Source organism: Ursus maritimus, unplaced genomic scaffold, assembly GCF_017311325.1.
Source record: "Ursus maritimus isolate PB19 unplaced genomic scaffold, ASM1731132v1 scaffold_4, whole genome shotgun sequence".
Taxonomy (NCBI): domain Eukaryota; kingdom Metazoa; phylum Chordata; class Mammalia; order Carnivora; family Ursidae; genus Ursus; species Ursus maritimus.
The window spans coordinates 83,546,662-83,561,831 of NW_024426552.1; the positions used below are offsets into that span (position 1 = coordinate 83,546,662).

Here is a 15,170-nt window from a genome sequence, read left to right on the forward strand (position 1 = left end):
GCTTGGTTTCAGGTTGGCTCCACTGGATACTTCACAGTAAATTTGAATGACAACTTGTGAATTGCTAATTCATTTTCCTTTCCAACGTGACTTGGAGTATCTAGTCACAGTGCTCATTTGTTGTTTCAACCCATAATTGTACAGTTGTCCGTTGCTACACGCTGCTGTGCCGGGGGTTCTGCAGAGAGCATTGCGTTAGACAAGAGTATGTTCCTGAGGTTGGGCGAACATGATTTTGCTTTGTTACAGAGATACTGCAAACTCAAACACAGTTTATTAAAGAAAAAATTCTTGAATTTGATATATTCTAAGTTTTCTTGTAGATCTTCACGTTTCTTATTTTCCTCGCAGTTATTTGGGAATATTCGTTTTATCCCATGTGGTGATCTATCAAATGAATTTAACTTTAATATACGAAACTATAACTAGATGAGTTGGGTGGTTTCACAAAGTTATAACCAAAACATTGCGGTGTTTACTGTTTAACAGAACAAAGTACATAAATTACATTGGTGTTTTTGGAAGTGGTGAGGTCAGGCAACTTCATTCCTATTCTTGCTGTTCTTGTGGTGAAAGGCCGCTTCACTGAACTGCATTTGAGATTCTGTTTTGAAAACAGCAGTGGCAACATCTGGCAGATCATGAACTTATTAGAGATGTAAAGTATACATCTCTTTTCCTAGAGCTAAGCAAGCATGACTATAAAGTATGTCAAGAGTGATAAGCATGGGCTGATGTACGCGCCAGAAATTCATATAATGCGAAGAACTGTATTTCACATATCTAGCTTACCTCTTGCACCCAGTCTCCCAGGTTAGGTTTTAAATACCCTTCTAGATCTTTTATGCATATACCTGTTTAATTCTGAAAGTTGCCTGTTAACTTTTTACCGAACTTTTGTTTTTCAGGTGTTCTTGCTGGTCATGATAACCGCGTCAGCTGTTTAGGTGTAACCGATGATGGCATGGCTGTGGCAACAGGCTCTTGGGACAGTTTTCTTAGAATCTGGAATTAATAGTGTGTACAGGTTTTCTGTTCTCCGTTGCAATCTGGAGAAATCAGTGCTACAGCCTATCGCTGTGAGAAGAAAATTCTACCTTATATTTGCAGGTGAAGATTTTTCTATTGAGATTATTATATACAAAAAGATGATTTCAGTAAACTACAAAACAAAAAAGTGGGGGGAAAATGCAAGGGTGCTTGCTGAGATCAAAAGGACCAGTGCATTAATTTGAGGAGTTGAGCTAATTTAACCTTGATGAATTTTTGCTTGTACTCAAATTTGTTATTTTCTTTGTGTAGGACAGAATGTACACATTATAGCTGTTTTCATGTTTGATTGTGTTTGCATTTTTTAAGACCTACATTTTTAACTTTCTATACATAAGAAGTATCACATTTTTGAGTTTTGTAATGGAAGAAGTAGGCACAGTAATAGATGGAGGTGATCCCCTATGTATGTGTACTTATGTTTGAAGAAAGGCTTCTTGATTTCTGACCTCCCTTTTTCATCCAAAAGAGCTCCTGGTTGCTTCATGTCTCAAATGCTAGCAGGCCTAGTAACTCAGAGGGTAGTCTCTGTTGAGTAGATAATTAGTTTCTGCGGCATCCTTTGCCATCCTACGAATTTAAATAAGTGCTCATTTTCAGTCCTTGGAGGGGGAGGTAATCTGAAGGCCAGGGAATCGAGATTTCATTCTGAAATTCTAGACCTATATGAGAAACTCTTACATTAATAGCAGTAATTGCGTAAAAATGGTTCTTGACATTTAAAAAATCTGGTTACGATCAAATGACACTTTGAGTAGCCCTCTAAATAGTTGGGCTTTCCTAGTGATTTTATAATCTAGAACCGAGTTTGTAGGGTCCACTCATTATTTCAGATTAACATTTAGATCGTCCTTGTAGCTGAAGAATTTTCCCCAGTGTTCTCCGTTGATACACATGTAGATGGGAAATACAATGTGATGGTATTATGTTGTTGAAAGGAGTGTTAAAATCTAACCAGTCACTACACTTGATTAGTTATAATTGTGTAGCAAGGTAGCTTTATGAATTCATGTTCAAATAGTTTATATCAATTCAGATTTTATATTATCTGTGACTTAAATTTTAAAAAGGAAATATTCAGACTTCTTGCTCTTCTGTAATTCTTCTCTTGGCACAAAATAATGGTTTCTAAGTGATTTTGCCAAAAAGAAGCCTTAGATCCAAGGGACTCCACTTTAAAGCCAAAAGAAAAATTCCAGGAGCGGTTCTTAAAGGAGTCAGAGGAAAATACTAAGCAACTCCTGTTTGTCAATGATATAATGTGTCTATTGCTAGAATGCGTCCCCCCCATTGAAACAAAGATACTTTCCCCCTATAACTAAAGCTAAAGGACAATAGAAGATTGTTAGTCTTGCTTGATGGTGAAGTCATGGATTATTCTCATATATAGAAGTGCATTATTTTTGTAATTTAGCGAACCATGTCCGTTACTGTTGAGATGGGTCTCAACTTTTGATCACATGTAACCCTAAATACTCCCCAAATTTTACTTGTGAATTTTCATTTTTGTGAATGTGCTAGTAAGTGCATCAACTATAATGAAGTCTCTATCAGTTTTAAGATCAGCTGATAATAAAAAGGAAATGGATAAAGATTAAGATATAGGACCAAAAAAAAAGACTATTGTAGATGGCAGGCATGAATGTATATTTATAAACACATATAAGATTTCTATGAACTTTTTTTGCAATTAATGTTTGTGGACTGTCATTTCATAAGGAATAGCTCTTTGAGGTAAGGCAAGAATATTTTAAAGGAACGTATTCATTTCCCAAAAAGGTGAGGGTTTGCCATGTATGTAGTTCAGCAATTCATTCAAAATTCCTGTTCAAGAAACCACTTCTGCCATGTTCAAAATAGCCATATATATATATATAATGTGTAAGAGTATCTCTACTTTGAAAGTTATTCTAGTAACAAAGATACTTTTGTCGGAGATACACAGACTACAAGAATTTCATGGTCTTTATTAGCATGTTGATAGAATGAGTTAAAGTCTTCGTAGATAAGCTTAAAAGCAGTTCCCATAATTCAGTGTGTACTAGGCAACTAAGACCCAACCACTACAGTGGCTATTTATACAGAAGATAAAATGGTGACTCATTACCACATTAACTTACTAGCTAAACCTTTGCTCTCTAGTAATCAAGGTTCAAATTGCTAAATATATTTATTTACTTGCAGTTTGAGTTCAGCTGATAGTCTTAAGTGTTGTGTGTAAGACTTGTAACCAGTAAGAGTAATAGAGTATTACTGTGCAGTTTTAAAGACTTTGCATCAAGATTGTTGCATTTATCTGGTGCCTGTTTTCTTTTACCTTATAAGAAACATTTAAACATAATATGCCTCAGCATGTTTGTTTATAGATTCATTAATCACTTCATAAAGACTGTTTTTTTCAGATCTGGCAAGAATAATTTAAGAGAACATATTCTTTTCTAAAAGGAGTGAGTGATTGCCATGTGGTTCAGCAGATGGTCCCGAAAGCTGATAGCAAAGACCTCTCCACCCTGATGGACAGGCAGGCCTCCTTTTTGGCAGCTGTGTTAGAGGTTTAGACTCCCTCCCTCCCTCCCTCCGATTTTTCTAGTTGTGATCCCATGGTTCCATGCACCACACCGAATTCATCTTCACAGGGGCAAAAATTTGGGTTTAACATTTCAATTATATAAGTCTAATAGGCCATTCTCATTTTAATGTAGACTCAGCTGAACTACTGCACGATGATAGTTAACTAGTATCCTAGACATATGGATGTTTGTGCTTCTGGAACATGTTAAGCAATTTTAAAGTTAACCTATTGAGAGAAATGGATCTTGCCTTCTCCAGGTGACAATGAAATTTTTATTGTTAAAATATACCATGCCAATATCATAACTGACCTTTTCCGACACTATTGCGGTCTTAGATTTAACAATTTTAACCTTTTTAAAAGTGAAAACATTCAGGGAAATTTATGCTTTGGTTACTGTTGAATGTTTCACATTTTAAACTACAAGGCAAGTGAATACTTGTGGCTTATCTGTTGATGTTTAAACTTATGGAAACTGATTAAACAGTCTTCTAAATGGGCCTTTCATTTTCACAATATTCTCTCTAGAATCTTTACGGTATAAATCATGCTTAAAAATTCTTGCTTTTAAATCAAGTACTATGTTCAGCTTCAAATTTCCCTTTTGCCATTGTGGAAAGCAAAATTTTAAACTCTTATCTCCTGTTAGAATTTTTTAAAACACTCTCAAGTTTAGCCCATCCTTCTTGTGAGAAAGAGTAGCACAATGAAAAAAACTGGTATTGTGAATTAAGTTTCATCTTTACTAGTTTTTCCTCCCGTTCATTTTGAGTTGCCTTAAATTCTGTGGTATATCTAAAAATATTGGTTACAATAGGTACTCATTAAAATGGTTTGTAGTTGAATGTTTAAGGTAGCAGTGTATCTTTTAAAAGTTTATTAGTCACAGATTGATGGTACACCTTGTATTTAGCGGATGTGTTTGCATGTTGATAAAATTTCCTGAGTCTTTTTCTTAAGTCCAATTACTGATCCTATAAAATAGTTATAATGCAGCATCATGAAGAAACTGGTTATGTGTTTCAACTGGTGTTAAGTGTTCCCGAAAAAATCTTACATCATATAGTATTTATTTTTTAATTGAACTTCAGTGATACTTGGTAGGTAGTTCAAGCCTTTTGTCTTTTACACAATGGTGCTCTATTCTATTGTTTTCAAAGCATCTGAACACTTGGATTCGCATATTCTTATCCAAAGGCATCCACACAGAAGTGGGTTTTTAAAGCTGAGTAAAATGTTTTTCACCTACCGTGGTTTCTATAGAACAAACTTGTAGCCAATTGACTTGGAATGTCAGTAGTATGACTATGGGCAAGATGAACGTAGCTTAAAGCTCTTATAAAAGCTTTCAACCAAACTATGGACTTGTACCATGATTTAATAGTATTCTTGGATCTTTCTTGCACAATGATTCATTCCTTTATTTGTACAGTAGCTCTGTGAAATGTTGCTGTGAATTGATATTGTAATCAATAAATTGCTTTTAACCAGATTTCACGTAATGTGTTCTAATTTTTAAAAAATCACACTAAAACTGGGTGCCTGGGTGGCTCAGTTGGTTAAGCATCTACCTTTGGCTCAGGTCATGATCCCAGGGTTCTGGGATTGAGACCACACTGGGCTCCCTCCTCAAGGAGGAGCCTGCTTCTTCCTCTCCTTCTGCCCTACCCGCCCTTCTGTGTCTCTGAAATGAATAAATAAAATCTTAATCACTAAAAATTAAGCCTTTCAAACTCCAAGTCTAGTATTTCATGCTCAACCCTTTTTCCTTTCCTTAACCTACTCCTTATCACTGTAAATGCTGCCTACTGTTAAAAGGCTAAAAAATTACTTACTTAGGGCTTTCATTTCATTACCACATCCTTGCAGAATGAATGAGGGAACTTCCTTCCTTGGCCAGGTGCATGAGCCAGTCTACTCAAGATACTGGATATGCCTACTGCAAACATGAAGATTAAAACTCACTGCCAGTATAAATGCTCCATTTATCAACTATCAGGCAAACAAATTTTATTTTCACCTTGCATACTTGTAAAAATGTAGTTCTATAAAAAGTTTAAGGTTATACAAAGTTACAAATAATCCTGCAAACATACATAGTAAACCATCAAGCGTGTGCAACGACTTAACTACAGCTGTGAATTACATAATTCTGTATAAAATTCATGGGCTTAGAGGTGCACATATCTCCAGGCAGAAAGGTTGGGTTTCATTATTTTAGTGTTCCATTTCCAACATTCATGCATTTTCAAACTTGATCAGGTGGAACTGCATTCACACTGGTGATGGAGAACTACCGTAGCTTCACTATACCAGAACCACTATTCCAGGTAGTTCTCAGACTTGATCATGCATCAGGTCACCTGGACGACTTGTTAGACCGCTGGTTCCCAAACACTACTGGATTCAGTAGGTCTGGGGGGGACCCTGCAATGTGCACGTCTCAGAAGTTTACAAGTGATGGATAGTTAATCCAGGGACCAAACTTTGACAGCCACTGTGCTATTACTAAGGAGGTGATACCAAACCACTATGCTGTTTCAAAAAGTTCACGTACTTTCATACAAAGATTAAGGTCTTGAACCTGTAACCTAAAAAAGCAGTACCCAGGCTTAGACATCAGTTTTTCATGTGGCAGTTGCTACCTAATCCCATTTGTTGGTAGCTTGTACTATTTTTTGGTTATAAAGCAACGACAAAAGCTATAAACTAGTATTTGGATTTCAATACTGCATCCTAGTACCTGATCTGCATAAAAATATATTTTTGAAAGGCTTCTGTGACCTAAGTAATGTTATTTTCTCCTTAAAATATCCTGGAAAATAGTGCTGCACCTGCTATGAAAAGACTGAGTAGCATTCGGGAGCTTCAAAGGCACAAGAAAGGAAATATTAAGAATTATGGATAAAAGAGCCTAACATGTTACCCTCTGTGGAAAAGCAGAAACTGCCCCTGACCAAATGCACTGTCATTCTGCCTCTAACAAGCATCTAGATGCTGCTGCTTTGGAGATCCTCGGGGCTACATTCTGCGTAGCAAAGCCCTAGAATGCCATTCTTCATGTTTCCAAATCAGTTCTATTAGTTTTTACACAGAAACAGATACAGTACTTGAACTCATGAACATTTCATTAAGTTAAAAATTAACAGTGCCCTGGCAAATTCATACAATAAAAGTAAAAGCTACCCAGGGGAACAATCCAGCAGTATCCCTGCCGAACACCCTCTGCAGAACAGCATTTGCACATGACCATAACCACCAAAAATTCAGAGCTCCCATAGCTTTGGCTATTTCTGTCACTTCAAACTATTCCTAAAACCGAGATAGGTTTCCTTGCCATAATCATAGTTGAAGTGGAAAATGCTTCTTTAGAAGCAGATCAAGCAACTATTCATTCAGACCCGGATACTTTTATAAGAGACTTCATGATAACAAATCTTTATACCATTTTTACATCAGTTTTAATGGGAAAAAAGAGGGAGTAAAAACAGTATATTAGTGGTTTACATACCTGCCAGGATGGCAAAAGTGATTGTAACTTGCATAAACAATACACTCAAGAACATTCCACACTCCTCCTTGCTAGAGCAATAATACAGTTTAGAAAACAACAAAAACAAATGACTATTCCCATTAAAATAGGCATCAAAAATTAGTTTTGAGAAAAGATGAAAGGAACATTCTCTAACTCCTGGATGCCAGGAAGCAGAGTTTTTCAGAATCAAAAACAAAGAGAGCCCTTAATTAAGAACAAGGCCCCACCCCTCAGGGGTCACATAGTTGGTTCTGTTGCTTTTAACTAATTCATTTTTAACACAATTTAGCCTTTTCTTTACCCAAAATTAAAACTAAAAATACATCATAACACTCTTCAGAAATGCAAACACCCTGAGATAGATCATTACCAGAATCTACACAAGGATTTGCTAATAGGTACAGTTAGTGTAATTCATATTTAAAGTAATTTCATAAACTGTCCCAATCTTCCAAGTTCCATTTTCTCCTATGATGATCACCAAAGCAATCTCTACTGTTTAGATTCTTCTTCATTGCTTGAATGTAGAAACTGCTTAGTAAAATTCTCCAGCTCATTTTCAAGTTGAACGGCTTTATTTCTAATTTAAAAAAAAAAATGAATAAAATACCAATCTAATTATCATAAAGGCCAAAGAGAGAAAAATGCATTTCATCCAATCTTAAGAAGAAAATCACTAGTCAGGTGCTGCTACATAGTTATCTGAACTCAGATTAAACTATTACCACCTGTTAAGAGTATGTATATATGCTATTATAGCTTTGCTGTAAACACAGAATCCAGTGTCCAGAACTTTAAAAAGGTACACTGAGGTAAAAACCAAAAACTGAAGAATGAAAAGCGTAAGAGACAATGGAGTCCTATTACCTTACATGGGAGTTATATTCTGAGTCACAGACTCATAACTGTCCCTGAATTCCCTTAAGTGAAGCATATAGCATAGAACTGGGTTTATGTATACATAAGTAGCTGTCAGAGGTCAAAGACCGTGGTATACCAACAGTTTGTTTTTTTAATACTAGAATCATACCTGATGCAGCCAAATACCCTAAAACAAGAGGACTGTTGCCACTGACAGAGGAACACAGCTTGTGGCTCCCATTCGCATACTATGTCAGGGCGCACACATACCTGAATGAGCTTCTCTCTTTTCTCTTGGTCTTGTACTGTTGCTGGGTGCATATGGTCAAGGTCATATGAGTTAATGGACTCCCCTGTATGCTTCTTCAGGCAACTCTCCTCAAGCATGAGGTAAGTTAAGTTTTATCTGAACTGCTGAGCCTAATCTAGTAACAATGGAGATTCTAAATACTATGGTATTTGTTATTTTAAACTTTCCTGTTAGAAAAAGGATTAGCAGATCAAAACTATTCACACTTACTCAAGTCAGTCCTGCCAAAATCAAAAAGCTACAGTAAGTGCCAGTAATATCATTTACATTTTACTCTAACAAGATGAAACACTACTAAAAAAACTTACCTAAGTAAAAAAAAACAAAAAATTATACTACATATAATTTTACTAAATTTGAAAGGCTGTATTTGAGATGATCTAACTTAAAACAGGCCGAACGGAATAAATGAAATTTACTTGGGTGTGTTTGTATGTATAAGGAGTTTGGAGTCTAAGTGACAGGCAGTTGTCTTTTCCAGAGATTATGAAACTGAGGAGCGATGACAATGTCACTGCAAATCAGATTATGACACCGTGGATAGACTCAACTGCAGGTGTTTTAGATGTATGTCCCAAAATTTAGCTCCATTTGGAGACACCGCAAGCTGCTCTTACATGGGCAACTGTATGTAGCATTAATTACCAAGGAACTAATTACCAGGAATTAACTGATGCTTAAGTATACTTATAAGTGAGCCAGCTAACGGGTAAAAGCTGAACGTTAAGACCTACCAAGAAGTAGTCACCTCATGGTGACACTCCTGGTCAGGTCCTCACAGGCAAACTTTACTTAATCACACAGAATCCATGTTAAGTCAATATTAAACCAGAATTGCAAAAATTAGGCTATCTTGTTTACCTCTGTTGCTTCAAATTTAAGCACACCCAACAGTCCCCCAGTGAAAATGAAAGTTAAGGGTCTTGAATACACAGGACTAAAAACTCACACTTTTGGGCACCTGGGGGCTCAGTCAGTGGAGTGTCCGGCTCTTGGTTTTGGCTCAGGTCATGAGCTCATGGGTCCTGGGACGGAGCCCTGCATCAGGCTCCATGCTCAGCGGAGAGTCTGCTTGAAGATTCTGTCCCTTTCCCCCACCCCCCAACTCGTACAGGTGGTACAAGTGTGTAAGCACACACTCGCTCTCTAAAATAAAGAAATCTTAAAAACAAAACAAAACCTCGAACTTTTAATTACCAAACTTCTCCTCTGAATGGGGATGAGTATGGCTTAACAGAGCTTTAGATAAAGATCTAAAAAATTCCTTTTAATCTTTTAATTTAGATTTGCTTTTTCTTGTTAAATAGGTTTCACTGAAAATGAAAAACATATGAAATATGGAAAATAATAATTTAAACCCATGTAGAAAGTTTTAACACAAATTCACTAATTTTACATAATTCAGGTAATGAAACTAATAAATGCTCATATTATTGAGAAAAAAAGGTTCAAATACCTTAAGAACTTTGAACTGTTTTGTATTTTCTCCAGCTGATCTATTTCTTTGGATAATCTAGCAATTTCTTCTTCCAGATGTCTTTGTGTAATATCAACTTGTTGGCATAGGCGAGCAAAAGTGGTTGCCATTTCCCTTAAAATAAAAAATGGTTTTTTTCAGCAGTCATGAATGTCTTTTAAAATGAGCAAAGCTTTAATTTAAAGCTTATATAGGAAGACTGCAAGTGTAAAATAAACCTAAAACATAACGTATCAAAGAACACTGTTACGAATGTTATGGGGGAGGGTGTGGCACTTGTAGGCTTAATTTCATCTGGCCTCAAGACAAATGCTCAACAGGCAGTATCAACCTCTAACACGCAGTTGTGAATATGAAAAAGCTATAAAAAGGCAGATGGGTGTGTTTCTTCAGAAGCACAATAAGCTTTACTCGTCCCTTGCCCATAGAAATAACAATTACTGAGAACAGGCAAGAAAATTTCATGAGCTTATGTGACTTAGACAAAAAATAATTTAAATCATAGCCAACACTGAACCATGCTTCTACAACCAAAGGGTTATATTTAATTTGTGTGCCAGTTAATATGGTAGCTTTGGCAAACATGTTATTTTTGCAACTGGGAGCATGCCTAGTAGGTGTGTACCTCTGGAATAGGATTAGCTTTTCTCTGCAACTATTCTCCTGTGCATATTCATATTTCCCATGGTCTTTTTTCCTCTCCATTCTCAACCCATTCCACCATTTATCAATATTAGACAAATTAAGCATCTTTCATTATTTTCATATTTCATTAAATAAATATTTAGCTAGTATTATTTTGAGTAATTATTTGAGGCTGCCTCCATTAGGATGTAAAGCCTTCTAAGAAAGAGATCAAGCTCTCTATGTCCTACAACCACCTCTAGCAAAGTTACTAGCACATGGTAGGCAATTAGCAAAAGATGATCAGATGAATGAAAACCTTCATTAACTTTGTTTTTACATATGTGACCTCAGCTGATTTCTTCTGGAGGTCTAGCTACCTCCATTAGAGAAAAGATCTCTAATATAAATATAAACTGTGTAAGACAAGAGCTCAATAAATATTTGGCAAATATCCTCCGATCTGTGCCCTCGTTGTTTCCATTCTCTGAAGTACAGACTTTGACCTTGTGTCTGAAAATTTAATCACCCTGCAATTCTTGTCTCGTTAGCCTAAACCACTCAATACACCACACCACTGCAGTTATTTGTTTCAGAGCTAAATATCGATGACATCACTCCCAGGACTCCCAAATATCCAAGCTCCTGTCCTAGTATTAGGTGTCTATTCGAATGTACCCCCTCATATACACATCTGCTACACTGAAATTTTCTCATGTTTCCGAACACATTTCTTTCCCCACTACTTTCTTTCTTTTGGTTTGGGGTGTTTCTCTGCTACATCTTCCTATTCCGCACATTCAAAACTCATTAGGCTACTCTTCCTTGTGGGAAGTCTTTTTTGACCCACTATCCTTCATGATTTAAGAGTCCAGAGCCTCATTTTTTGAGGCCTACTTACCACTTACATTAACATATTTCAACTTTTATTATAATTATGTACATGTTATTTCTTCCCTTAAATCACAATCATCTTCAGCTCAGAAAACATTTTAATTCAGCTCTCGATAGCATCCAAATATAGACTACTATGCACTGACTTAATTGGAGTTCTTTATATTTTTATTAGATCAATGAAATAAATTTTAAGATATATAAAAGAAACTAGTGGACCCAGTATATTCTAAAATTCTCTTGAGTTCTAAAAGAATTATGCCTTTAAACTTATAAATCCGGTGGGGCACCTGGGTGGCTCAATTGGTTAAGTGTCTGCCTTCGGCTCAGGTCACAATCCCAGGGTCCTAGGATCGAGCCCCATGTCGGGCTTCCTGCTCAGTGGGGAGTCTGCTTCTCCCTCGTCCTCTGCCCCTACCCCTGCTTGGTCGTGCTCTCTCTCTGAAAAAACAAAATCTTAAACTCGTAAATCTGGGCTGTGACAGTAGAAGTAAATTACACATACCATCATGCATTTTTGAGCCCACTTGTTTTATAATCATTGTTTTTTCACCTTGGTGGTGATTACATAACGTGTTCACATTGTGATAATTCTTTGGAGCTAAACCCTTGGTTGTGCATTTTCTACACATATGTCATATATCAATAATCCTTAAAAAATAAAAGACACATCTTTCAACTTACTGTTGTACTTGATGACTACAGTTTGCACTTGTGAAGCTAACAATCATCTGCAGTTTTTCAGTTGCATAGTTCACAAACTGCTGTTTAAAGGCTCTCTCCTTAGCGCGCGTGGTCCACGTCAACCTCTCGTAAAGATACAAAGCTCCATACATGCTTAATGAAACAGATATGAGTTTCCACCCTACAGTTTTCCAAATCTGTAGGATAAATTCACAGGTTACTTCCAGAAAGAATATCACCACTAGGGAGATTGTATGTTAAGGCATTTTAACAAACTCATCAGCTCCCTACAGATCTTTGACTCAAATACGTATTTAAAAAAAAAAAAAGATATATTCTCTGTGAGAAAATCTGAAATTACTGAAAATCAATCAAGATGAAAAAGGAGCAGTACATAAATATCAGGCAAGAATGTTTATAACCTGCCAGACATTTGCTAAGTTGATATAATGTGTCTCAAAAAGGGACGTGATTTTTTTTTTTTAGGTCAGAGATTTTAAAAAACAAGTAAACCTATGTTGTTAATGATGTGAAAAAAAAAATTTAACAGTTAAAACAGTTAAAAATAATCTTTACTACTTTAAGGCAGTTAAAAAAAAATTAAACAGTTAAAACAGTTAAAAATAATCTTTACTACTTTAAGGCAGATCCCTTTGGTATTCAGAGAGGGCCAGATAAGGAATTTGAATCATTCCTGTTACTCCAAAGTACAAATATCATTTCTTTATGTGCTGTGAAGTGAAAACAGGAAGCACTGTTTTAAGGACTAGCTAGTTGGTGGTTTGTTTTTTTTTCTTCCCTAACGAAGTATTTGTTAAAAATGTATACTGTGGTAATCATTTTGCAATACATGTATATCAAATCATTATCTTGTATGCCTAGAATACAAGGTTATGTCAATTATATTTCAATTTTAACAAATAAATTTGTATTTTTAAAAACTTAAGATTAGACCTGTGAAACTCATCTTTATTCACTAATTTTAACAACTTTTCATGTCATTTTATAGACTATTCTGGAAATAAAAGTAAGTATACCTTTCTTTTCATGATCTAGCAGACAGCTTTGCAAAAATTCCAATTTTAATTATACTAAAAAGGACTTCTTACCACTCCTCCAACAACGATGATGCCCATAGAAGTTCTAGACGTGAGAGAGGCTAATCCTGTTATTAAGGTAACCATGATTTCTTCCTGTGATGCATTGTCTGGTGTTGCAGGATTGGTTGGAGCAGTGGGAGTAGAGGCTAAAGATCTGGGGAGCTGATAAAGTTGGGGAAAAAGGATTATTACAATTAAATAACTACAAATGGAAGAGTTACATCTATAATGTTCTATTGTATTTTTTGTATAATTATAGTAGCATATCTATAAAAAGAATGACTCCAATAATGAGTTTACCATAAATATATGAAGAAAATAAAAATGGTCTGAAAATTATTTTCTATGATCAATACTGAACCAATGATATCATGATGAATAATAAGTTTTCATACTAAATGATTCTACCTGTAACAGTAGGCCTTCAACTCTCAAGAGGAATTAAAACTGTATTTTAAAATTCTCACACCAAAGACACATCCTTTAAAAAAATTTTTTTTAACTTAAAAATTAAAACCTTCTACACTTCAAACTATACCAAACGAAAATTAAAAGACAAGCCACAGACTAGAAAAACATACTTGGAAATCATGTATATGACAAGACTTTTATCTAGAGAATAAAGAACTCCTACAGTTAAGAAGCCAAATAATCCAATTAAAAAATGATCTGAACAGACATTTCAAAAGATATACGAATGGCCAATACAAGCACATGGAAAGATGTTCAAAATCATTAGTCATTAGGGAAACACAAATTGAAACTACATGAAATATCCCTTCACATCCACTAAATAGAAAAGACAGACAATAACAAGTCTTGATGAGAACGTTGAGAAACAGAACCTTAATATACTGCTGGTGGTAATGTAAAATGGTGTAGCTGCTTTGGAAAACAAGTTTGGCAGTTCCTCAGAAAGTTAAACATGGAGTTACCGCATGGCCCAGCAATTTCATTCCTAGGTATATACTCAAGAGAAATGAAAACAGATGTCCACATAAAAATAGTACATGAGTGTTCATAGCAGCATTATTCATAATTGCCAAAAAGGTACAAACAACTCAAGTGTCCATCAACTGAATAAAATGTGTGATGTCTATAATGGAATATTATTCACCTATTAGAAAAAATGAAGAACTGATACATGCTACAACATTCATGTACCATGATGATGAACCTTGAAAATACTATGCTAAGCGAAAGGTGCCCAGTCACAGACGGCCATATTTTTTATTATTCCATTTATAGGAAATGTCCAGAAAGGGCAAAATATGATAGTTACAGAAAGCTGACTAGCAATAGGGCTAGAAGTGGAAATAATGATTACCTGCAAATGGGCACAAAGGTACCATTTTGGGGTGACAGGTTCTAAAACTGGATTGTGATGATGGTTTTACAACTCCATAGATTTTCTGAAAAAGTACTGAATTGATCAAGTTTTTTCTAAATGCTTACATTTAACTCTAATTTAGTTGAAGGCAAAACTTCAGTTTTAATCTGAAAACAAAACTTTTAAGGAAAAAAAACCATTTCAAAAATGAATGCAGAACCTACAACACTACCAAATGAAAATGCTGGAACTGCCTTTCCCTTTGGATAGTATACCTAATTCAGAAATGGCTCTACACAATAGATATTAGCTCATAAATATGCAAATTGGACACAACTAGTTCTGTTAAGAGAAATCACATAAGCAAAATAAAAAAGAATCTTAACTGGTTGAATCAAAGATATGTAACTGTGTAGTAGGAACAGTAACAAAATAAAAAGCTTACTCAAAAAAAAAAAAAAAAAAAAAAAAGATACCTGGAAGATGGGTTCTGATAATCCCAGTAGCACCCTCTGAGCATTCACTGGGCCCAAGAAACGATGGACAAGGGAAGACCAGCCCAGGGAGAAACGAAATACAATATCCTCTTGAAAATCTGAACATAACTTGTGGCAATTTAGGTCATAACTGAGATCAAATTTCTTGCAAGGAATCAGTGTATGTAGTTTATTTTGTATACCAGTTGGAAGTAACGGCTTCAAATTTTCTAGACAAAACAAAATATATTTAAGAA

The 15,170-nt window shown here is 35.5% G+C and overlaps 2 protein-coding genes across 5 annotated transcripts in view; one reads left to right on the forward strand and one right to left on the reverse strand.

Moving 5' to 3' along the window:
- GNB4 (G protein subunit beta 4) overlaps positions 1 to 5,114 on the forward strand; it is a 55,353-nt gene extending 50,239 nt beyond the window's left edge. For all 3 annotated transcript variants that reach the window (XM_040621577.1, XM_040621576.1, XM_040621579.1), the window contains one exon: positions 909 to 5,114. In XM_040621577.1, coding sequence (XP_040477511.1) covers positions 909 to 1,015 — 107 coding nt within the window. In that variant the 3' untranslated portion in view covers positions 1,016 to 5,114. The remainder of the gene's footprint in view (positions 1 to 908) is intronic.
- Positions 5,115 to 5,617: 503 nt separating this feature from the next.
- MFN1 (mitofusin 1) overlaps positions 5,618 to 15,170 on the reverse strand; it is a 31,070-nt gene continuing 21,517 nt past the window's right edge. For both annotated transcript variants that reach the window (XM_040621575.1, XM_008705306.2), the window contains exons 14-18: positions 14,914 to 15,143; positions 13,117 to 13,269; positions 12,008 to 12,204; positions 9,785 to 9,919; positions 5,618 to 7,737 (exon numbers count right to left, since the gene is read on the reverse strand). In XM_040621575.1, the coding sequence (XP_040477509.1) occupies positions 7,650 to 7,737; positions 9,785 to 9,919; positions 12,008 to 12,204; positions 13,117 to 13,269; positions 14,914 to 15,143 (803 nt within the window). In that variant the 3' untranslated portion in view covers positions 5,618 to 7,649. The remainder of the gene's footprint in view (positions 7,738 to 9,784; positions 9,920 to 12,007; positions 12,205 to 13,116; positions 13,270 to 14,913; positions 15,144 to 15,170) is intronic.